The 25,377-nt window shown below is 45.4% G+C and overlaps 1 protein-coding gene across 1 annotated transcript; it reads right to left on the bottom strand.

Moving 5' to 3' along the window:
* LOC137863686 (sodium/hydrogen exchanger 2-like) lies at nucleotides 1–24,999 on the bottom strand. The gene is made up of 13 exons (XM_068697052.1): nucleotides 24,914–24,999; nucleotides 24,430–24,784; nucleotides 22,613–23,076; nucleotides 22,133–22,383; nucleotides 18,401–18,618; nucleotides 15,087–15,283; nucleotides 11,558–11,647; nucleotides 9,741–9,811; nucleotides 8,523–8,687; nucleotides 8,137–8,251; nucleotides 7,411–7,545; nucleotides 3,636–3,702; nucleotides 1–1,661 (listed from the first exon to the last, which is right to left on the bottom strand). The coding sequence occupies exons 1-13, from the start codon at nucleotides 24,920–24,922 to the stop codon at nucleotides 1,525–1,527; spliced, it is 2,274 nt and encodes a 757-aa protein (XP_068553153.1). The 5' UTR covers nucleotides 24,923–24,999; the 3' UTR covers nucleotides 1–1,524.
* Nucleotides 25,000–25,377: the final 378 nt, after the last annotated feature.

Here is a 25,377-nt window from a genome sequence, read left to right on the forward strand (position 1 = left end):
TGATCTCGTAACACAAGGTATTTAATTGAGATAGAAATGCAGTACATGTTGTATTTGCGTCATGCTGAAGGATGGTGTGGATTAGTTTCTAACTTAAGCGTAAACAAAGGCATGACTCCTATAAAAATATGGATTGAACTACAAATCAAACCAAAACTACCAATGAAGTTGTTGGTAGAATTATACTAAAATAGTAAATATGCACACACATGCACCTGCATGCACAAAATAGTATAAGGCTACAAGGTCTGATTTTCAGTGTTGGGGCAGCGAGGACTGGCCTTCACGTAAAACTGAAGTGTATCAGCTTATTCCAGGACATTGTAAAGGTAAAGGAGCTTGTCCAAATGATAACCGAGACCCTCATGTCTTTGTAAAGCAAACACACACAATTTTGTGTCTTTAATTTAAAATGAAAGCTGCAGCGTACCGGGCAGCGATCTCCTAATGGAGCATTTCTGCACACAGGAGATTGGCTCCTAAAGTCCAAGGATATCAAGGAGGAAAGTACACGAATTCCTATAACTTCTTTTATTTTTAATTCAGAAAGAGTCTCTTTGGCCACTTGTTCCAATTAGATGCTCTTGAATTCTTCAATGCAGAGGAAGGGGAAGAGAAAGAAAACTGCCAACGCTTGCAGTACTGGAACTGAGCCCTTGGGGTTCAGCTAAGGACAAGAATTCAGAGGCTTGAACACTTACCTGGAGTTTCAGACAAAATTACCCAGGCATGGAGCGTCTCATCCTCAGGTGCTGTCCTTGCAGTTCACCTCTTGCAAAATGGGACTGTGCCTTTCCTGACAGCAGAGGGGCTGGGGGCCCCCTCTCTATTTAATAGTGAGGAGACTGCCTCAAACCTCCTCCAATGCTGCAGTCTCAGTAGTGGCAGCAGAAATCCTGACACAGGATCAGACACACCACCTGATTCAACAACACGATTTAACCCCGGAATTCACAGGGTTAATGTTCATATTCAGGACCCACCAGTTTCTTAGATGCAGGAGAGACTTTTGGTGTTTCTGCTGCCTTTCCTGGTAGCATGCTCCATTGCCTAATAAAACTCTCCTTGAAATTGTAAAGTTTCTCTTAACATATAATCTAAATGCTCCCTGCTGTTTATTCTATCCCTGCTGACTAATGAGAAGACCCAATATCTCATCTTATTAAAACATCTTTTCTTGTACTTGCAGGCGGTTTCAGCAATTTTCCCAGAATGAGCAAACTAATTTTTCTTAGCTCCCCTCTCAGGCATTACCTTGCATTGCTGGTGCTTGTCTGTGCATCTTTTCCCTTTTTCTTGGTTCCCTTTAAAAGTACAGTGCTGTGCAATGAGAGCACATTTTGATGTCGATCACTCAGGATTTTTTTGCCCACTCCGTGCTGTCCTTTTCAATATGCATCTTATTTACATTACCATCATGTTGCTGGCCTCCATTACAGGAAAAAAAATAAAAAAGCAGATTGTATTGTAGACATCCATGAAACAGCCTTCCATGCTGGGAAGCCAGCAGCACCACTTGTGCTTTTACATATCCAAAGTTAGCTCTTTCTCTGCTTCTTCCTTCTCACCCCAGGCGGTGCCACCAGGCTGCGGCGGTGGGATGACACACACGGACTGCGATCGGTTCTGCTTCACGGCCTGAACCTTTTCTGCATTCCCAACTGCGAGAAGAGAAAAACACAGGCTGGTATGAGAGATGTTCTCCTTTGTGGGTCAGCAGTAATGAAGCAATAGCAAGAGCTATTGAGATGACCACTGGCTCATTGGGGATGAGCTATTCCACTGCAAAGATCACTTTTCAATTTTAAAGCAGAAGACAAAGATCAGTGCCTGGATGGAAAAAAATAAAATAAAAAGGTGATTTCAGCCCCGCTTTGTACTTTGAAATGTGTTATGTGTCTGGTTCAATATAACCATTCTTTTGTCAGTGCCCACCAGCCACTTTGCAGAACAAGTCACCTCAGTGACTACCTTAAACACGGCTTCTCGAGAAGCCGTGGCACCACCCAGGTGTCCTGGCGGAGCACCTGCAACTCCAGGAGGCCACAGGAGAGACTACCTGGGTGCACACAATCAAGACAGAGGAGCTGCAGCGCCTTCACCCAGTGCCCAGGTATGTAGGGGGCTGCTGTGCTCACATCTTCCCTGCAGCACAGCCTTAATGAGAGAGAACATTAAAAAAAAAAAAAAAGGAAAGGAAAGGAAAACCCAGAAATGCTGCTTTCTGTCACTTTGCTCTGGCTACACTCATGTTCTTCTTAAGGAACAACACAGTTTAAACATTTATAATAAAATGTGGATTAAAATAGCTACATCCACAGCAGACGTCCAATCTATGAACACACAGAATCCCTTTTACCTGCTCTTATAAGATGCCTTTCTACAGATAAAATGCCAGCTATTCTACAGCTCTCTTCTTAGTAAGTTTTTTGTTAATTTAAAAAAAAAAAAACTGCAAAGAAAGAAAACGTCAGATTTGGAAGGACACAAAAATAGTGAAAGGAAACAAAAATACTTTCTCACTTAAATATTTTTCCAGAATACACATAATAAAGAAATTCTCTGGATGCTAATGCTAGATCCAGCCTCTTAATCCAACTCAGCCTGTATTGGAGGCAATATTACTTGCAGGATCAACACTGAACCTTTTCAATCATCACTTTTACAGATGCAATTGTGCTAAAAGGCATTTGCCACGTACTGTAAAAACTCAGTGCTTGGTTTCCTACGTGCTGCATCTCCAGTATGGCTGGAGGCTGAACAACTCTTTGCAGTTCCAAGCTAAAACGAAACCATCCTCTGCATTTTGAAAGATGCATTTTAGAGTTTTGACAAGCTAAACTTTGTGTGAGGCTTCACTGGTGTTAAATTATTTTTTTTTAAGTGTGAAAACTAAGCTTTCAATCATCTAAAAACTGAGCTTGTTCTTATGAAAACACCTGAGGTTTTAAGCCACTGTAACAGATACTCAAAACAAACAGTGCTGGTACTGGCGCACTTCAATAACAGTCAAAAAACAACCAAACAAAAAAATCTTAATTTTTGGAAGGCATTTCTGCACAAACTTCATGTTTCAGAATACCAATCACTTCTATAAGGTTTTAGTTTATGCATTAGCTTCACCACAGGTAAAATGATCTGCAGTTACTATCAAATATCTTGGTGCTTGGTGGGATACAAAGAAAGGTACCAGCGTCAAATGCATGCCTGGCTGGACGTGCATGGACATCTCCGTGCAAATCGAAGCCACCCCTTGCAGCACACAAGTAGCAAGAAGGCCAAACATCTGGACAGGGATTCACATCCCACTGCTATCATTGCCAGCATCACTGCCCAGAGCCCCTTTGCTGCCAGCAGCGCATCCCAGCACGCGATGCATCCCCTCTGCTCCACACACCAGCAGTGGGGTGAGATGGGCTGCCCCCAGTATCTGCTCCTCTCCTGGGCTGCACAGCACGCTACGTGCCCACCTGGAGGGCTGGGACGGGACACCAGGGCTGGAAGGGCTGCCTCACAGATCCCAGCCATGCAGGCAACATGGAACAGACCCCCTGAACAACCTCCCCACCACCTTCTTGAATGTCCCCCCATGGTGGGGAGGGGGACTCGGTGCCCTCCAGGCCCCCCCAGCTTACCGGTGAGGGAGCGGCACAGCCTGGGCTGCACGTCGGGGCTGCCCTGCGCCGGGGAGGAGTCCTCCTTCTGTGATTAAGGAAGAAAAGTACTTTAATGTATTTATGAAGATTGCTAGCAAGTCTGTTAATGACACTCATGCTTCATAAACAAGCCATTTGCAATCCCCAAGGACTCCGTTTCCATTTGTTTTCCTTTTGCCAAGAAAAACAAAAAGAACTATTTCTAAAAATAGACCGAATACATGGCAGGCATCGCTGAGGGGAAATATTTACAGACGCCGATGTGGTTCAGGTTGGTGGGAGCGGCCTGAGCTCTCCAGGAGCACAATGCAGTGGGTGCCAGTGGAAAAAAGCCGACCTGGGGCAAGGGGGCTGCAGGCAAGGACAGGGAAATGTCCCTGCCCATGGCCAACCAGGGACATTTCCCACCCTGGCTGCAGAGCCAGGAGGCAGGTAGTGAGCTTGCCAATCCCCACCCTTCAGAAAAAAATCAGGTAGCACAATGCTGCCCAAATTCAGCCCTCCTCTAAACAGGGAGTAAGTCTCTTACGCAGCTGTGATTTGGCACCCAGGTCCAGAAAGCCAGACTGCCAAATAACTCTGGACACCTCCCAACCTGATTTTCTGTTTTGTTTCCTTTCGCTTTCCTCCCTCCCTTAACGAGGGACCCGATGCCCTCCATCCATTGTGTGCAGTTTTATTGACCATTTTAATAACAATGCCTCCCAGGCTCCGCAGCAGCAGCCTGGCTCCCTGGAAAGCCATTCCCAGGGGCATTTAATGCTTCTCAGAGCATGCTCCATGAAAGGGCTCCAACATAATTACCAAAGGCAGTATGTCATTTACGCACACGGCTCACGGGCAGCTCCAAATAAGCTCTTTCTGGGGGAGTGCACTTGCGTTTTGGCAGAAGAAAAGAGAGCGAAGTTGCCTGGCTACAGGTGCAAGGATTTTCTGGGTCCTCCGTGGTAAATAAAAGCTATCCTGGGTCTCAGAAACCACAGTGCCAGGGTACTTTGTGTTGGATCCTTGCCTAAAACAAGGCAAGCCCAAAATACACACAGCGTTTAGAGCCAACATGATGCACAGCCACAGGAAGCAGTAGCCTTCAGGAGGAATTTTGTCCTTAGGCAGAGGAAAGCGAACTTTCTGCTGGAAATAGATAGTCTTGGAGTTAATCCTCTGGGCTGCGATTCAGATCTGAAGTCACCTCTTAGCCTTGCCAACATTTTTGTGCCTGGTGTAAAGCATCTGATCTGCGCCCGTGGCCCAGGAGGGATACGGGCTGCGTGTTTCTGCTTTCTTTTCCCTGCCTAACCTATTATTCCCTGAGCAAACCCTCCTGGGCAGGGGTTCCTAACACAGCCCAGGGCCACCCCACACGCCTGTGGAACCGCAAGGCAGATGCCTACAGCACAGCAGCCACCCAGGCTACAAACAGAGGGGATTTAAGCTGGCTGCAGCCAGCACCGATGCTGGTGAGCCCCCCAAAACTGGGCATGAGACAGGATGGATGCCTCCTCTCCTCTGGTTCCTCCACGGTCTGGCAGAGCCACAGGCCTATGAAAGGATTCACTTCCATACACACCTTATTTTTGATGACTGGTACAGGAGGAAGACAAACCAGGATCTAATAAACTATGAGATTAATCTAATTGAGTTACAACAGCTTCATAATTTAATAGCAAAAGACCAATCAACTCCACTAAAAGAGGAAAAGCCCAACATGCTGACAGCCACCGAGCAGGAAAAGCAGTGCCTCTATTGAGCCAAAGGCATTTTTTAATTATTCACTCTGCTCGTGACATGCAACTGACTGAACACATCGCAAAAGCTTTTTATTTCGTGTAGGCAGGGAAGGAAAGACGGCTCCCACGTTTCACCAGCAGCGGAGGCTTGCAGTGGCCCTTTGCTTGAAGTTCGGTTCCTGATTTCCAGGTCGGTTTGCAAACACAGTTGTAATGCTCCCATCTTGTGGTCAAACGCAGAACAGAAAAACGCGTGGCGTGAGGGTGGGTATTTTTTCTTGCTGACTCAAAGCCTGTAAGGCCAAACCCTTCCCTCTGGGATTACAAAAGATGGAGCATGGGACAGAGCCTCTCAAACACTAAGCTCCTAGATTTTGCACTCACAGCTGTTTTAAACAGGGAAGTGCCACTTGGTCATCAGCTTGGCATGAAACACTAAATCTGAGTGGCTTCATTTTTTCCAATATAAAATGTAAAATACTTAGCTGCTTTTAATGGGCTAAAATTTACTTGTTATCATAGCGTTCCTTCATCCTGCTGGTGAAATCCAGCGTGGCAATCTCTTCTTCTGTAGTGGGAAGTAGCAGCATTCACACACCTCCCCGCTTCATGTTGATAATTCTGAGGCTCCAAATATTTTCCCTTAACTTTGGGGGACAGTCTTGCTTCTATCCACTTGCAAATTGCCCCGGGGAGCAGCCAGTGAAAGGCCAGTTCCAAGCATCCAGAGAAACAGGACAAAGTCTTCCCAGAGGTGCTGGATGTCCCACCAAATACACTGTGTTACTGCTGGGAGCAGCAGACAGCAGGAGTGCAGGAGCACAAGGGTTAACAATCAAATGTCCTTAAAGAATGAAACGTGCTCAAAATCAGCGCGAGTTTGATGTTGTTCTTTTGAAGTTTAATTATACCAAATGTTCTACAGGAACATGCCATGTTCTTCCCTATCTATTTTGAATTGTAAGTACCAATCAGCATGTAAATGATCAAATTAAATCTTTTAAGTTGTTTGCAAGAGCCGGAACACCTTTCTGTGAATGAAGGGCTGAGAAGCAGCAGCATTTGGTGCAGTACCGCAGCTCTCGGTGGGCTCCTCAGTCACTGGCATTTGAACAAAGAAATCAGAATGGAATAAAGCCCGCGGCAGCGCCGAGTTCTTGGGCTATCGTGGAAAATTACTATCTAAATAAAGAAAGATAAAGTACCTCTTTTTAAAAGGTCATTCTGCTCTCCTTAGTGACGGAGTCCCAGAGAAGTCAGTGAAATTTAGGGATGGCTCAGCAGCTACTGCTGCTGATCTGGGGAGCTGGGAGCAAGTTACAGGGGGCTCAGGTGTGCTTCCTCCAGAGTAAGAGTTGCAGAGGGATGGAGCAAGCCAGAGACTGAGTCTACACCTTGTGTGCCATTCCTGGACCATTCTGTCTTTCCACAGGGAAATCCTTGCCCAGTTTCTTCCACCAATTTCCAGAGAAACCAGCAGAGAAACCATGGGCAGCCCTCACCACTCACAGACATTGCATTTACCTCATTTCTCCATGAACTGACAGGGAGCTGTGCCAGTGAATTTGGACTGCAAATGGTTCTCCCAGGAATCCAGCATGCCACGCTTTCTTCTATTTTACTTTCTTCAAACCTGCCCAGAACCCAGAGCTGCTTTTAAAAACAAAAACCTCACCTCCAAAATAAATAAAAAAGCTCACAATAATGCTTCTGTCCTTTCAAAATAGTTGTGGGGGGAATAAAAACACCAAAGAGTTTCAAATGTTTGCAGAACATCTGGACCTCTGACAATGGGTGCTCCGAGCTGGAATTGGTATGTTTCTTTTTCCCTACTCACAGGAATTGAATTTAGGATTGAGATGAACTTTTTGGTATTTTTTAAAGACGGGATTTTTCTTGGAAAGGAAATATTTCCAGCAAGAAAGGGCGCTCTGTCTAGCGCTTGTGATACCTGCTGTCCACGTTCCCACTGGAGAGAACATCCCGTGCATTGCCCCACAGCCATGGGTGTCCTCGCTCTCTCTTACCTCCCTCCTGGAGCTGCCCCCATCACTTCCAACTGTGTCTGCCCGCAGGCTCCTGCGCTGCAGGATCAGGATCTCCTTGGCCTGCTCCGTGGGCTCTGTCTCTCCAGGCAGCCTGTGCCTGCTGTACGCCGGGCCCTGCATCACACCAGAGACCACCTGTGAGCACGGGATGCCCTGAAACAGCACCCAGCAGAGGCTGGCCATGCAGGAATAAGTGCAAACAGCGGGTGGGTGTTCATCTTTCATAAAATCATAGAATCATTAAGGCTGGAAATACCTCTAAGATCATCTATTTCAACCTACCACCAATATTGCCCACTAAACCATGTCCTAAGTGCCACATCTACCTTAAACACCCCTCCTCCAGGGGACTCCCAGCCTGTAGGGAGCCAGAAGCTGTTGAGGCAGCTGGATGTGCTAACCTGCTGCCTGAAGATCCCCATGCTCCTCCTTTCGTGCTTTTGGTGCTGGGTACTGATGCCTAAAATACTTCATGAAATTATAGGCTGACTGGGTGAACCTTTCAAGAGCTGTCATGCTGCAAACAGAAATGTGCCACTGACTTGGAAACTGGATCTGGCTTCATACAGCCAACTATTCTCTGCTCACAAAGACACATCATTAGTAATTATGTAAATATTCATAACATCTGCGCGGGCTGTTCGGATAACTGAGATAACTTTTGTTATTGGACATCTAAAATACAGATGGAGGGAAGAGTTATACCGTTCTCCTTATTCGGTACAGGTTCCTTGCCAATATCTCCTGTATATTTTCCAGGACATCCGGATTCAGGGTATCCTCTGACTTTTTGTCTGTTATGACAGTCCTGTCGCTGTTGCTGCAAAGAAACCCAGAGCACCTTATTTCAGAAGATGCACAGTGGTGCAGCCCCAAAGCCCAGCAGCTCTGTCAGAGCCCTCGCGAGAAAAAAAAAAAAAATAATAAGATTTCTTCTTTTGAGAAACCTCGATAATTCTCAGTCCCGATTTTTGCCCCAAGAGCCAGCATACGGCAGGAGGAGGATAAATCCTGCCTGCTGGCTTTCCCAAGCAGGGGCATGGCCTTACTGTAAACTTTGTGACTCGTGCAGCTGGCCAGGGAGCACTTACAGCAAGGACGGGTGAGACGGAGCGTGACCCAGCTGCCCGGCTTCTGCCAGCTCGATGGCATGCTTCCGCTCCAGCTTTTCGTAGAGAAGCACGATACTGGATTTTGGCTGGTCATACTCTCGAAGCAGGATCTTCTGCAGGTATTTGCTGTTGAGATACTCGAGCCTGTTTGAGGACAGAGCAAGACATTCTTAGCCTCATTCCCCCTACTCCCCAGAACTGCTATGCCTCTGAGCAAGCCAGCATGCTCATGGTCCCTGATTGCCCCATATTCTATTATATTTCATTACCTGCTTTCCAGAAACCAATGGCCCAAGAGGCCAGGCCCTATTTATTTCTGTACATGAGCTAAGATATTAAAACATCTTCAAATAATGTAAGAACTCCCCAAAGTGCCAAATTTATTATGAAGGCTAGTAAGTGCTGTAAGTACACGCAGCAGCCCCAAGGGATACAGCAGGACTTAGTGTTTTAAACACTTCCAGATTCCCTCTTGAGCTGTTTCCTCTCACTTTCTGCTCAAATGCAGCATGAGGTTTGGAAAAGACCTAGCTGTTATTAAACATGGTCTGGCTGCCGTCAGCTGCACACAAACCTATGTGCAAGGAGCCAGTACACTCAGCAGCAGCGCTTCCCATACCCTCTAGTGGCACTTCCAAGCACTGGCACTTCCAGGAAAATACCTGTCAGCTGCCTTGATCTGAACCCGTATCATGAAGTTTGCTGCATCTGTGTGTCTGCACAGCCAGGAGTTAAAGCAGGTAGATTGTTATTAGCATATTTTAAAGCTATTCATATTTTTATAAATAATAACAATTTGTCCTATGCAGACAATCTACAAGAACTCAATGAAAACTGCTACAGAAAGCAGCAGAGATGGTCTGTAATTTGTCAGCCTGCAACAAGCAGCTGCCTCTCCAAGTGCTGCAAGCTCCTACCCGTGTTGCTAAGTGTGCAGGCACTGGGCCGGCAGGAGTCTTTTCAGGGCAAAGAACAACGTGTGACCTGCAAGCAAGGGGAGAGGCTTTGCTCTGCTCAGCACTGGTGCCCTGACAGCCTGCTCTCACCTTGCTGCAGATGGAAAAGCTGCCCCCTTCCATCTGTGTTGTGCCACGAGGATGAACGAGGCTCAGCTGCCCACAGAGCAAACTTACGGAATGGGAACCAGACTCATTTTTTTCTACGCATGTACCCAGTTGTATTTTGGCAAATCCTTACTTGTCTTTCCAGTAATACTGTCCCCAGTGTCCAGATATATCTTCTATGCCAGCCAGCAAATGATCCAGGAACTAAACAGAAGAGAGGATTTTGCTGTACACTGGTTGCACGTGTTGCATACGTGATGAACTCAGTCAGCAAACATCAAAAGCCAGCAGACAAAACAGGGGACGGTTGCAGCTAGGTACACAGCTCTGGTAAACAAGAAGAGGGGCTGTCGGCTCAATTCCCCATTCAGCCCTACACGTGTATCCCTTGGTTCTGGAGTACAATGAGTAATTTGGCGGCTTTCTTTCAGGCCTGTGCAAGCAAAGACTAATCGCTGAGGGACATGGATCTGTTCTTTATGATACACACAGGTTGGCTAATGGCTGGCATGTCCCGCCTATTGGGCCTTGATAAGCAGGAGATGTTCATGCCGCATGTTTTGAGGACAATTTGTCTCAGGAGAACAGTGTCTTCAGGATATAGATGTAGATAACACACAAATGAATGCTCCACTTGAATAACAAACACTGCCTTCTCCCAAGCACTTCCCACTAAATAAAATCATTGACCACATCGTGCCTTACACAAAAACATTATTATTATTTTTTTAATTATATTAAAAATCCCAAGCAGGCTGATTTTCCACCTTGAAGTTAAATCTCTAACTTCTCAAATTGTCCTCCCTCCTACTGGCATCTGTAACCTGCAAGAGTTCACCACTGCTCAAAGACCCTTCACTTGGGTACCAATGCTCCCAGAGCTTCCTTCACCTCTAATTGTCAGAAATTGATTTTTTTGGGGGGGTTAGAGGCAGAACAGTTCTCTTGTCTGCTGTGGTAGAGTGCTGCACAGGTTTACGGCCCTCGCTATCAGTGGCTATACAGTTGGAGGAGTGATGGACAAATCCCCCACCCACCAGGGCTGCTGCCAGTGCTGGATGGTAGCTCCTGGGCAGGCTGGTGGGAAGGGGCCCTGAGTGTCCGGGCTGAGAAATTTGAGGACAAAAGCTGCTTCTGGCTCCCTGCATGCCTGCTTTCCAACTATCGGCATTGTTACCTTGTCTGCTTAGCTTAATTGGTACATAGCCATTTTCTGCTCACATTTCCCAATAAACACATTTTCAGAGATGATTTACTATTCAGTCACTAACAAAAGAAGAAAGTATTCTCTGTTCATTATAGGAAAAGCCTCTTCAGCCTATTGAACTATTCTGTTCACCTCAGACAAAGCCCTGTAATACAATCTAATTGTGATGATGGCAAACATTCTATAAATGTCCTCAGACCTAATATCTTTACTTCTAGCTACCCAAAAAAAGAAGACAAAAACATTCCTAAAGGAGCTGTGCTTATGGAAGTGTGACTGGGCATAAACAACCAGATTCAGAAGCTCTCTGTGACTAGAAAGGCCAATGCCTGGATGGCAAGAGCAAGGTGAACCAAACTGCACCTTTAGGCTTTGGTGACTTCAGATTTCAGCCCTGAAAGCACCCAAATCTCATTTTTCCTTTCCCCTTTTCTGAACAAGGTTAGAGCACAAGTTTTTGGCAAGTGATCATCTTTTCCTGTCAAGTTTGTGCATCACCTAGTACAATGCCTGACCGAGTCAGTCAGGGCTTGCTATTCCAATGCAAATAACAGCGACCCGTGGCTAGAAAGCTGCATAGGACTTCAAACCTGGAAAGGGACTGACCTGCAGAGGATTCAGGTAAAATCAACAGGAGTGTGCAGAGCTGTAGAGCCCCAGGAGCTGCATTTCAGAAGGACCACGTGCTGTCAGCAAAGCATGCAGGAAAGCCCTAGCCGTGTGCTGAGAGATGCCCCACTTACCCGGATATGGATCTGCTCTCCCACCGTGGGAGCACTCTCTCTTTTCCTCTTGACATGCAACAGGTCAACGAGAGGGCGGATGGTCATCCCCTGCAGCAAAACCACAAAACCCAAAATCAGGCTGTCTTCACACCAAGCATTCTCACAGTGCTTGCTCTGCTTCTTTTGGAGCAAATTCACAGGCATGGACGTGAACCACAGCTACCCCAGCCACTGCAGCAGGAATAACTTGGTTGTCAGACCAAGGCCAGCTGCTCGAGCTAGCACCTCTCCTCTGCTCTGCTTTACAGGCAGGATACAACCTGTGATACTTTGACAACACTGGAAACTCTTACCCCAACTGCAAGCCACGCAGCTGGCTTGCTTGCAGGGAGCTCTAGAGGTAGCTCATCAATGGGAATTCGTGTGCAGGCTTTGGGATGTGTAGGCAGAGAGGGGAAGCGCTCCCCACTCCTCATCTGGCCTCTGGCATCTCAAAGACACAAAGACTCGACCAGTAATTTCAAGGTCAAGCCTGCAGACTTCCAGATGGAAAGCCAGAAACGGTGATAGCCCTGGGTACCTCACAGCACACAGCCTCCACCAGCGTTTGCCCAGCCCGGAGGGGGTGATGTCTGCTAACTTTCTGAGCATTGCATGTCACAGATCGTTACTCCAATGATCTTTGATTGTCAGCCAGTGGCTAAGTCTACTAATCAAAGTATCCACCTGGTGGGAAGGGTCAAGGGAAGAGTCTTAATGTCCTTTCAGCCTCGTGAGAGAATTTCTAAAATGCTGCTGTGATGCATTTCTTAGTCTGGCTTCCATACGAAATTACTTTTCTAGGACGTGTTTACAGCAAAAATGATGGAGTGGTTGATGTTTATGACTTCTGAATGTCACAAATGTTGGCACAGAGGAGAGTTGAACACATTTTTAATTGCAAAAACAATTAATGTGTCATTTTAATAGCTAATAGCAATAAAAAATGCATAATTATTCAGAGTAAATAACATAAAACTCACAAATTCAGAAACAAAAGATATTAAAAAAATTAAGTAGAGACTATGCAGTTTGGTCTCTTGCCTTCAGTGGATAATTAGCTGCATTTGCATTCATCTTAAAGTAGCATTTCAGAGATTTATGCCCAGGACACACAGATTCAGAAACACCTACACACCTGCATTCCTTTGGCCCTTCCTCGCCTTGGCAGAATTACAAGAATCCCGCATGTCACTGCGGGCCACCAGACCATGACATGCCCATAGGTCCCCTGTGACCTCCTCCACCCACCAGGGGTAATTCGCCTAGAGTGCATCCCACGATGCTGACAGCTCTATCACAGCTCACACAAAGTTTTTCTATCAGCAGTGATTCAGTAGCTAATGGGTAAGCACAGTCAGAAAAAAAAAAGAAAAAAAAAAAAAAAACAGACTTCCCAGTTACCATATTTGCTAACAATTTCACCAAAGAGGTCAGAGGCCAATAGGCTGAGAGAGTGAGCACTGAGGAACTGACAACTCCTCAGTCAGCCTTCCCAAAATCATTAACCAGGCCTGTGGTGGGAAGAACCTCATGCAACTGAGCTAGAAAGACCAAAATAGCCATGTTTCCTGGGCTATATAAAGCACCGACAGACCCATGTATGGACAAACCCTACCGCTGGCTGTTAGTCTGCATGGCACAAGGCTTTTCAGACAGCATCGTCAACATTTCCAAGAAAATGAAGTGGCTTCTGAAGCTGCAGGACTCATTTATAAATCCGCCTTTCTGGTGGTTCACCTTAAAACCTGCATCTGTATTTTTCGCTTATGTTTTCTATGCTGGGCTGCAGCAATATCTTTCTGGCTCGGCTTTTGAGCAAGTTTACTCCCCTGTCCCATTGTTCTTGTGGTGGCCTCGGCGGCCCAACACTGCGGGTACCTGGAGCCCGCGCCGAGCCTGCCTTAGCAGGGGCTGTGCCCCCGCTGAATGGCTGCGGGTCAAGGGGTCGCCCCGCTGCCACGAACCCGCGGGGGGACCCTGTTTAACTCTCACCCTTTAGCACGGAGATGACATCACCAGCCGAGCTTTGAGGTTACACAAAGGCCCTTTCCCGGTCCTGGGAAGGATTTTCCGAGGGCTCTGCAGAATGGAGCTGCTGCCTTAGAACAACCTTTGTCTGAGGCTCAAGAGCGTCTCTGCATGAGCGGACGTGCCTAGTGACCGTATCTTTTCAATTTCTGACCCACATTTGCATCTTAAAACTTGTCACCCTCCACCTAACCGCGCTCCCCCCACCCCCTGGCCCTTGCTCTCCCCTTTCAGCCCGCAGCGGAGCCCTGCGAGCCGGGCCCAGTGCAGCTGCCCTGCGGCACCCCGCTCCCAGCCCATGGGCACCTCACACTTGTGAGGATTTTTTTGGCTCGTGATGTGGATTAGGAGGACGTGGGGAAGCCCTGAGTCGGCCCCAGCACAAACACGGCCCCACGGCCCCCTCTGCATTGCTCAGGAGCCCAACACCCACGCTCAGGGGGCCGAGCAGAAGGGGCTCGGTGCGGCGGGGCGATGCTCGGCAGCTGTCGCCCTGACCCGACACCTCCTGCAGGCCCAGCAGCTGCTCCAGGGCAGGCGAAGGGGCTCGGGGTGTGAGGGGGGCGGCAGGAGGGCAGCCCCGCTCAGCACCCTGCTCAGCATCACATGCCTGACCCCGCTCGCTTCGGGACCAGACGACCCCAATTTTTTCCGCTGCATCCTCATTTGGAAACGACTGCATTTAAGTGGTGAAGTGAAAGGAGGTATTTCAGGGAAACCTTTGCAGCAGCCTGGGAGTTGAATGCTTGCTCCTGGGCAGTGGGAGGCCCCGCGGAGCTGTGCCACCGCCAGGTGTCAGGGTGATGCCGAGCGCGGCCCTAAGGAGAGCACAGCACCCGCCACCCTGCACCGGGACCCAACGGGATCCACCAAACAAAGCCACCACAGCACTGCTGGCAGAGCCACAGAAATGCATGCACAGGGTAATCCCAGCACAGAGATAGGAACTTCTGCACGCTTGCGTTGGGACCCCGTTAGCAAGATGAGGTTCCCTCGTTAGCAAAACTTGCTCCCTCTTCGAGATCCAGCAGACCCAAAGCAGCAACTGCTGTGCAAAAATGTTGGTGCAAGAGGAAGGTTTCTGTGCAAGCATCACTGCTGTGATTCTGCAACATGACTGAAGAATTGCTACAGCCAAAAGAGAAAGCAGAAAGCAACAAGGCTTAATGTTAAAAAAAAAAAAAAAAAAAAAAAAAAAAAGAGAGAGGCAAATAAATCATATCTGTTATGACTTCATTTACTTTTGATTTTCCTGGCTTTTATAATAAGAAACACACCCAAATTTTTTTCCAGTGGAAGAGATAGCACAATCCCCTTCCTGCTGAATCATCATAAAATAACTACAGATTATCCATTAGCTTGTGCATCAGATCTAATAGCTTAGTACTGGTTATTCATCTGAAAAATATATATATATCATGCTCATTCTCTACATCTGCAAAGGAATCTCTCATTCCTTTGGACTGAGCATTTTTACCTGTACAAACACGGTGAAGAGGATGACAACAGTAGTTGCTGCAATGAAGAGCTTCTTTCTGTGAAAGTCAGGAAGCAAGAAAACCAAAGAGAAACAAATGGCTCCGCGGAGACCCCCATACGCTATAATGAACTGGTCTTTGCTGGTGACAGTGTTCACATGAAACCTGTTCACGAAGAAGGTCAGTACAAGAACCCCTGAAAAACAGGAAAGAAGACGGCAACACATCAAATGAAAAGAGCAAACAGATACATATCTCATAAATATATCTAATATATTGATTATCTCAAACTCAAAATTGTAAGATATATTCTGCAGTGCAACATCACTGAACTGGTAAACACTGATGACTGGGACTTGGCCAGGGCCAAGGGGGTGTATTCCCAAGAATTCCACAAAGCCCCTGGAGAAGGGCTTTTCTTCCAGCCCCAGACGTTTTTGATTTGGGGGAATACAACAGATACCAGTGACTGGCGACAGGTTGGGGGACTTTGTAGGACTATAAAATTTAATCAGGTCATCTTGTAGTAAATTTTCTTTTTTCCCCTCAGCCTCGTGCTTATCACAGTCCACCTGGAAAACTGGAGTTTCCTTCAGGAGGACTCTGAACTCTGCAAAGGATTTTTAGTATTATCCTAATGACTGCGGATGCCCAGAGCATACCATTTACCGATGAAAATAAAAAATACATATACAAAAAAAAAATTAAGCCTGCATTAATGTTCTTTCTTCACAAATTTTTCTCTCAAAGACTTATGCTGTTCAACTTTAGACTGTGTAAGGTGACAGCGATTGATGTAATTCAAAGTTGCTTGCAAATACACAAACAGATTCATAAAGGTACAAAAAGTCTGGCCTTAAATCTATAAGCCGTGATCTTAATACAAACTGGTATGACAAACATTTTATTTCCTGAAGATTAATAGCCATTTTGAGAACTGGTGACACAGACTGTCATTGCCTGTTGCTAGGAATTAGCAGGACCCACATCACTATTGCTCCTCTAGAGGGTGTTTGTAAAACATCCTTGAAGAAATAAACTTCAAAAGTAGCGTATGTGCAATGTACTAATCAAACATCTTCCCACACATGTTCAACTAAAAATAACCAACGTGATTGCAGAAGTAAACAAAAACCTGTGGATGATCAGAAATAGAGAGCTCAATGAAGTGAGCCTCACAGCACCTTCCCTGCACCCAGAGCACCGTGCTGTGGGTGCCCAAAGAGCTCCTGGGGAGGGATTTGCTTACAAGGGGCTTTGCAGCTTCTAGCTCAAGCAAATGCTCTACTCTGCACCAAAAGGCTCTGAACTAAATCCAGAAGGACGACAGCACAACTTACACCCTCAGCCCAGTACTGTCAACTCCAAAGTACCCGATTCCTGCAGGAGGAATCTGTAGGGTTTGGGCCTGCGCCATGAGCAAGTCCAGATCTGCTGCAGCCTGGATGGGCTGAGCAGGTCCCACCTCGGCCACCACCTCCAAGGCAGGTGCTTCAAGCCCAGCCCCAACCACTTCTGCCCAGCTCTCGCCCACCCCATGCACTGATGCCCTGCACACAGAGCATGACGGTGCTGCAGGGACCCACATTCAGGGTCAGATACGCAGGATGATTATGCAATGAGAAAAAAAAAAAATCAAAATAACTCAGAACTTCTTTTCATCTAAGCCATCTAGTTTAAAAAAAAAAATCATAAAAGATTTGAATGTATGCACATTTCCAAGTGCATTTACAGTGCACAGTTATTAAAACAAACCTTGGCATGTATTAACAGCCAGTAAAACACATTCTGCTGTGTCTTGCTAATCATGGTTTATCCTATTTAAGCAATTTCTTGAAGTGTCTATCAAATTTGAGTTCAAGTAAATTGCCATTCTGCTTGACTCAGTGGTTTGTAAACATAAATCCCATTGAATGCTTTGTAGATATCGAATTCTTTGCCAAAATTCTTTTGCTTTGTTGTATCTGCAGATATTGTTAATATATAAAAACATTCATAAATGAGAAGGATAGAAAAGGAAGAAGATGGCAACATATTGGTGTCATGGAGTTCATCTCTATCATCTTTTTCTTTCAAAAAAACATTTGTACAATATTAAACAGTATTATATTTGATTACGTTACATTATAAAATGAGATCCCAGAGTACTCTGGCACCAGGACTCATGTTTTCACTGTAACTGATCTCAAGAAGATATCTTTAGCCACAATTATCAGTGAAGTGGTATTTCCTTCTGTGGATATGTCCACACTCTTCCTTCTATTATCTGTTGGCTATCTATCTACTATTAAAAACCTGATGAGACACGGTCCTGGGCATCCTGCTCTAGCTGACCCTGATTGAGCAGGGGGAGGGACCAAAGAGGGACAATGGTAATTGCTGAGTCTGTAGCACACCTTGGAAAGCTCAGTTTAAATGCTTTGGAGCCCAGCTCCAAAACTGTTTCGCGGTATCATTTTCCTGCTAACATTTCAGTTTTTCCCACAGAGGAACAAACAGGCACTGAGGTGTTGGGTCTTGGCATTTTCTTCCCATGTCACAACATGCAGGTTTGTTCTTATAAGTAATCACCACCAGCACCACCCAAAAAAAAAAATAAATCTGGATAGGTGTTACGACAACTCACTATAGCTATTTATATTCCTAAACATGGCATCTAAAATTGTATTTACACAAGTATCCTCACGTTTTCTCCTATTACCTCCATTTTAGGTCCCAGCTCTTATCTACACAGAAATAAGCTATGTGAAGCAGAACAGCATCTCCAGGGACAGCTGTCTGATGGCTCCAACAGTTTTCCATTTAAGGACACTGCTGTACACAGAAGTTGTTATGAATTAAATCCCTTAAATCCCTGCAATTCAGAATATGCAGTCAGAGGCCCCAGGGTTTTACACAGCTCTTTGATCCCAGGCTCTGCACTTACACCCTTTCTCCTATTGTGAAGACACCAAGGGACTAAGCCACACTGAAATGGAAGAGGAGATCGTGGTAATCAAAGAAGGGTCTAGGACTGATGTATCAATAAACTAGATATGAGAATTTCTATTTAGCACCAGCGCTGTCTGTGGTGGTTGCACAGGATAGGAAATTGCTGTAAAGGGCATGGCTTGGTTTTGAGCCAGGCATCAGTTCTGGAGGAAGAGAAACATCAGCTGGGGCAGCCCTTTCCAGTCCTTGGATTCACATCTGTAATAACCACACACACAGGGAAACAGCAGAGGATGATGTTGGGAGCAGAAACACTCTCCCATTTCACAGAATTGTATGTTTCACTCAAACAACCACCAAAAAAAGCATGATTTCACCATACCTAGTGCTCTCCAAATGAGACAGAAAATGACAGTGAAGCAAATATATGGCCAGTTCCACTCGTGATTTTCTCCAATGGTGGAAACTCCAAGAAAGATGAAGATGAGGGTGTCACTAACGCTGCTCCACATCTTCATGAAGTACTTGACTGTGGTGTGGGACTTCAGAGAGATGTTGGCCTCCACGTAACGTTTCATGCCCATGGCGCAAGCAATGATGCTGAGAAAATGAAACAAATTTTTCTTCATCAGTGCAGAAAACTGACACATGGACATTTAAGAAAAAATAAAAATGGCTTATCCAGTGTCAGATGTTTGCATCAGTAGTGATCCACTTCCTACATCAGCCCACTGATGTCGGCAGGACCAGCAGGACAGCAGGATACTAGATGGGTTGACCAGACTGCCTGAACCTGGTTTTTAACAGATAAACAGCTCAATCTGCATTTATCATAGCCACACTGCAATACTTCCAGTTCAGTACACCCAACACTTCCCACCACCACACAGCTTTAGCGCTCTGACTGTGCCAGTCTCTCACCACCTGGGCCGAAGAGTTTCATTTGTAGGAGCTATTTCTCCTGGATGGGAAAAAGACATTTGAGAGGAAGAGAGTTTTTTCTCGGTATGAGAAATTCATAAATAGGACTCCTTTGAGTTTGTTTGCTGTCTGGTCACTACAGCAGACTCTTCTAGGATTCAGAATCACAGAGCAGCTCAAATGCTGCACTCCTGCACCCAGGGGAAAAAAAAATAGCCTAAAGCTGGAGAAACTCAAGCACAAGACATACCTCACGCTGTTTAATCCCAAGCCCATCCGGAGCTGCAATGCACATTCTATGGGCACAGCGAGGAAGCCATCCCCTCCATCCAAACAAAACCCAACAAAATGCTCAAGCAGTAAAAATAAAAATCTTAATGAACACTCATCAGGCTGCACAATGAGCCAAGAAAAGGCTTCCAAGAGCACTGCTGTGTTTCTGAGCAAATTAGAGAGTGTCGCTATAGTCGGAACATTCAACTTCCTCGTGTATCGCATAGCCAAGGTCACTTCAGAAGTGTGCTCCACCAATTAAAACTTCTGCCTTGCAATTTTTCATGGTTAATTGGTTCTTCAAGTTACAGGGTACATGTGGTTAGCCTAATTCATCAGCTTTTCAAATCAATACGTATTCAGGCCAGCAGTCTTGGAAGGTCAGAACAATTGAGTGCTGAGAGAGTCAAAGCTCCATTTTTTATATTTTAGCCCCGACAGAAACATTTTGTTTCAAATGTTGGACCGACAACGGCAAGATGGATTTACTTCTCTGAGATCTGATTTCTGCTGGTGTTTGGAAGGCCATCCACAGAGTTTTACTGACTGAAACCTCCTTTCACAGGGGATTTCATGGTAACTGCTGTCCTGCTTCAGCTCAAGTATCAAAATGAACTAATCAAAGTCTCCACGTCTTTGCGGATGAGGAGAGTTTTCATCTGGTTGTGGTTTTGTAACCTGCATGAAATCACAGACCCTGATTCCCTTCTCCACAGCTCTTTATTTCAGGAAGACAGAGCCGGCCACCATGTTGCTGCTCCCAATTTGCACGGCTGCTAACAAGAGCAGAATAAGGGCCACTTTCTTCTGGCTCATCGGTGAATCACTAATGCAGCACCACTGCCATAACCGCATATATTATTGGAGCAAGGCAAAGGGAATGAACAACAGCTACATTCATTTCTGCTCTACTTAAACCACTAAGAAAATCAGTGATAATATTATGGAAAAACACTTATCTGGTATTTGGTTGGAAAAACAAACAAGACATTACAATAAAAAAAAAAAAGACTTTTTCAAATGAAGATGGACTTCCACCCACTGTGAGTTACTGATTCCTTGGCTTGGCATTCAAACAAATGAAAACAACAAACACATAAACATTTCTGTTTACTCATCTTAAAATAATTATTTGTTTTTCCTCATTGCCATTAAAAAAAAAAAAAATACATTTTTCAAAGGAGAAAGAAACATTTGTTTTTGTCCACGAACAAAACTGGTGTTGATGGAAAGGACTTGCAGTAAAGACATAGGATACAAAAGGTCAGCTTCAGAAAAGCCACGATGTTTTTACTGGGGAAAAGATCCTATTTTACTCTGCAGCCTGACACAACGTTCAAATCCATTTTTCAACTAGTGTTTAAGTTCCTTCATCTATTAAGAAAATGCACCAATGCTTAAAAATATTCTGAAATCGGTCTTTTTGATTTCAGACTGACCCACTTTGCCTCAAGCACAAGTTAAATAAAAGAATTCTTCAGTTCCAGTAACTGCCTCAATAAATAGTGAATAAAATAGTTCCAACTAGGAACTAAGAAGTCCAACAAGTATTTATGGCCACTGACTTCCAGAGCTTGTTTTGAAAGTGTTTTATGGAGGAAAGATTAGCTTCACAAAGAAAGAAGAAATTTGACCTATTCTCTCACAGCTTCAAAGGTGGACACTGCCACTAGGATGAGGAGAAAAAATATATATATTTCAAACTAAAAAGCATTTGCAGAACTGCTTAGCAGATTGGGTTACATTCATTTTTCTTTTTTTTTTTTCTTTAGACTATGTAGAATTTATTATTTTTGGCAATCAAATTATTGTCAAAGAAACATTTGGTTTCTTTGAAAGGTCTGTTTCTTATAATACAGTATTCCCTGGTCAGAAATGAATGTATTGTTTAAAAATCAAGATATATAAAAGAGGCATTTATAATTTGCCAATTATAAGTGCAGTAGTGCAGGTATCGGCTGCCTTTGCAATTGCTTTGCTTTAGAAACAATACATTATTCAGAAGAATAGAAAATGGGTTCCATAATGGGTACAGAAGATTGTGATTGATAGGAGGAGACACCATTAGGATTGAATGTTTTCTGCTCCACGATGATTATGCAGCATTATATTTATTTCACTGTTCTGTCTTTTGCTCCTATAAATAGGCTTTCTCTTACCTATTCCCAGAGCTAGACTTGTTGTCAGTAATGCCAGAATATTGCTCACATCAACTATTCAAGGAAACAAAATCTGCAAGGTATAGGAATAGTTTAAATCCAAAGGAGCATCATTGGTTTTAAAATAGATCTCCCAGATACTCCTGTCTCTATTTTGTAGCCTTTTTTTTTTTTTTATCATCCGATTTACAGTTGTTTACAACGTAGCTATCAATGGAGTCTAAGTGCACTTTATACTCTTTAGGGAAATATTAAATGGTTGGTTGTGATCCTCAGCAGCAGCTAACTTAGTTTAGGCAGTAGAACCAAATGCAACAAATATCAGCCCACAGGTATCAGGACTGAATCACTTGTGCTGTGTTTTTCATCTGTCTCTGCTTTCCAAGGTGAGATTTCTTCAACCATTAGGACTAGTAGATCCATTTTTTCTCAGCACCAGCTCTGCAGGTGAAATTCACAACGAGACAGTAAGCACAGTGTTCAATTATCAGTGTATGGAACTGACTGTGCTATAATAAATTGCAAGCAATTTTGGTTTAGCACTTTTGAAACCCTGATCTCTGCCAAATTTGGCTGAAATTGGTCAGAGGATTTCAAACGTTACTAGAGACAGAGAGGTGATGGACAGGCCCACCCGAATTTTCTGTTCGCTGTCACAGACATTTCCAGCTAAGCAAACTTACTTTAAAAATTTCTGATGCTTTTCAGCAACTATAACCAAAAAGCTTCCCTGGAGAAACGAGGTGCTAGGACATACTTACGCCACGATTCCAGAGAGGTGAAACATTTCCGCAGTGAGATAGGACAGATAACTGTACAGGAAGACAAAGAGCGGCTCAATTACGCGGATGTCCTTGGTAAATCGCGTGGTAAAGGCGGCCGTCATCCCGAAGGTAAGGCCTACTAAAACTCCTCCAATCCCCACCACAAAGAATTTTCCAACTCCAGCAAAAACATCCACAGTCTTGATGGCTGGCATTTCACAGAACGAGCGAAATAACTTGTAGAGCACCTGGGTGAGAAAGGAAAGAGAAAAACAGCCATTAGCAAAGCGTTCAGCAGCCCGACAGGATGGTGCCGTAGCACTCGCATGCATTTCTGCCTGCAGACACGAGCCAGGTGCTCAGCTCTGCTGCACTGAAGGGTTGTCCACCCAAAAACCTGAGGCCAGAGAATAGGACCAGACGTCCTCTGCTAGAAGAGGTTGTTGAAGCCTTTTCCCCTCCTGGAGGAAGGCTTACCACGGTCACCGCGTCATTCAGGAGTGACTCGCCAAAGACCAAAATGTGCAGTTTTTCGTTGACGTGTATCTCCTCAAACACAGCCAGCACTGCCACTGGGTCCACCGCAGCGATCAGGCTGCCGAACAGGAGGTTATGGAGCAAGGAGACGTCCTGCAGGTGGAAGGCCCTCACTTGGCAGATGCCATAGAGCGAGAAGCCAATCCCAAACACGTTCCATATCGTCCCCACCACCGCGTACAGGAGGATGGTGCCGATGTTCTCAAAAAAGGGACGGCTGGGCATGAAGTACCCTGCGTCGAGGACGATGGGTGGCAGCAGGTAGAGGAAGAAGATGTCACTGTCCATAACGGGTGGCGACTTGTCATTTAAGCCGTAGATGATGCCTCCCATGATGAGTCCTACAAATATCAGTAAACAGCTCTCTGGGACGACGGAAGGCAGCTTGCTGTAGAGATGAAAGCCTGCAAGGGGATGAAGAGAAAAAATCCATATTATCTCAGCAGCCAAACTGGCCAAAGAGCACCAGCTCCTCAGTGGGGTGAGGAAGCTTCCTAACTTCCCTCCTTCTGCAGGCTGCACTTTGGAATCATAACAAAAGATGTGCATAATTACGGTAAAATTGCCCAATCAGAAACTGGCTCAAAAATCTGAAAGATTGCTGGAAATACTGAACTTTCTGAATTTATTATTGCTTCAGACTGCAGTTCAACATAGCATAACATTAGAGATGTATTTTTGGTAACACACAAACATTAAAAAAAATCTGCATAAAAAAAGTCTGAGATAATTTATGATGTAATCTAGCTAGCATGCCAACTAAGCACGAAGAACAGAAATAGTAACTGCTAATTTTAAACACAATACAGATCCCATACATCCAAAAAGATCAAAAAAAAGGAATCTCATAAATTATAAATAGTACCAGTTTTCACATTGCTTAATAAGTAGCACAAATCTAATGGTAACATTGGTTTATTATTATTATTATTTATTTTCTCCAATCGGGCCAGCCTTGTGCAACACCCAGTGTTAGAAATCCTGACAAACACCAGAAATACTCAAGGTGGGTTTATATTAAAAGAAAGAAATCAAACAAACCAAAATAGAATAGAAATAAATAAATAAATATATATCTGTGATTATTGCTATTTCTTCACATGTACTGATAGAATTGAAACCTCGTCACATAATATGCAGAATAGCAAAAGGAAGAGACCGTTTCCATCTGAAAGTAATTCTGATCAAAACAAGTCTCAGAGAGATTTTCTTTCTGATGAAAAAATAAAAGGAAAAGGTGGTAAAATAACCTATATACTGGTAATTTCACAGAAGCAATCACAATTTCTGTGGGAGGAGGGGAATAAAGAGTATATAAATTCCCCTTTCCTATGGCAAGTTCTGCAGATGAATGCAGGTCTGCTTGCATTATGCGTTTCATTTGACTTTATCTGGCTCATGGAAATATTACAGCAGCTAAAAGTGTTCCCTGAAGGGCACAATGGCTGCTTCCAAGTCAGATTATCACCACACACATAGGTACATTTGTACAACTTAGGTCTCAGCAAAAGTCTGACATACAAGGTGTGCCTCCTTAGGACTTGGCGTGTTACCTCCAGCTCCAAGATCACCTGCTTCTCTCCCATCCCAGACAGCTTTGAGCTCTGGAGATAAAGCACAGCTGGTCCCTTTTCCTCCTGGTCCTACTCACAAAGGGGATTTGAGGAAGGACCGACACCTCCCTGCCCCACTGCTGTCCCCAGGCCGCCCCGCAGAGCAGGTGAGGCACCGCTCCTCACCCTCCCGAGACGCCTTACCTATTTTGGCCAAGGATGCAAGCATGATCCAGAGCGTGATTTCAAAGGGGACTTGGACATGTTGGTAATCCAGAGAGAAGAAGGCGTGCTCCGAGGACTCATTGCCCTGGGCTTCCTCGGCAGCCCAGCTCCCATTCTCCGCTGCTAGAGAGCCCTGCTGGGCTCTGACCCGGGCGGCCTGCAGGAAGGAGGAGAGCAAGGGCCCGGCCAGGACAGCTGCTGCGGCTCTACACCCTGGCCTCTGCCTCTCCATTTGCCCTTGAAGCCGCCCGCTGCGTGGGTTTGGCCACAGACTGCTGCTCCCGGCCGCTCTCGATGCTGCATGCGTCCTGCCGGAGCCAGCCAGTGCGGGTGGCTGTGGAAAAGAGTGACGGCTCAGCCTCTCACCACCCCTCTGCCCTGCTGGGAGCCCCCCTGAGGATCGCACCCCCCGGTACCACGTGCCCACACGGGTAAAGGCTCCCCCTCCGGATGCCTCGCGTACCAGATGCATTCCTGCGCGTGTTTGAGGGGCGTCGCGTCGTAGTGCTAACCCCTGACGTGGTTTGGCTCCCCGTGCCTCAGATAACCACCCTGGAGGGGGGAAATAATAAAGTAAAACCAAAACTACCAACAGAACAGCCAAGCCTTGGCAGAAAAGGTCCCACGTAAAATGACCCCATCCAGAAAGGCGCCCACCTGACAGTGGATTTCACTGGGGACTTCTCATCCCTAGCCTGCTGCCCACAGTGCCCAAATGCTACCGATAATCAGTTCCCATTTGGTAAATCAAGCAACACAACTGGCTTTCCTGTGCTGAACACAGAGCTGCAAGCTGGGCTGGAGAAGGCCCCCTGAACAGAGGAATACATTTCAATAATTGCTTAAAGCTTCATCTTACAGTAAAAGAAAACAGGAAAAATTATCTTATTTCGCTGCTTGGAAATGGCACTGAAAACGGAGTGAGGT

The sequence above is a fragment of the Anas acuta genome, chromosome 13, assembly GCF_963932015.1.
Source record: "Anas acuta chromosome 13, bAnaAcu1.1, whole genome shotgun sequence".
In the NCBI taxonomy this organism is placed as follows: domain Eukaryota; kingdom Metazoa; phylum Chordata; class Aves; order Anseriformes; family Anatidae; genus Anas; species Anas acuta.

Coding starts and splice junctions, on each gene's coding strand:
- LOC137863686 (XM_068697052.1), bottom strand. Junction 9,812..11,557: donor GAGAGCAGATCCATATCCGG/GTAAGTGGGGCA, acceptor TCTTCTGTTTAG/TTCCTGGATCATTTGCTGGC. Junction 7,546..8,136: donor TGTACCGAATAAGGAGAACG/GTATAACTCTTC, acceptor GGTGTGATGCAG/GGCCCGGCGTACAGCAGGCA.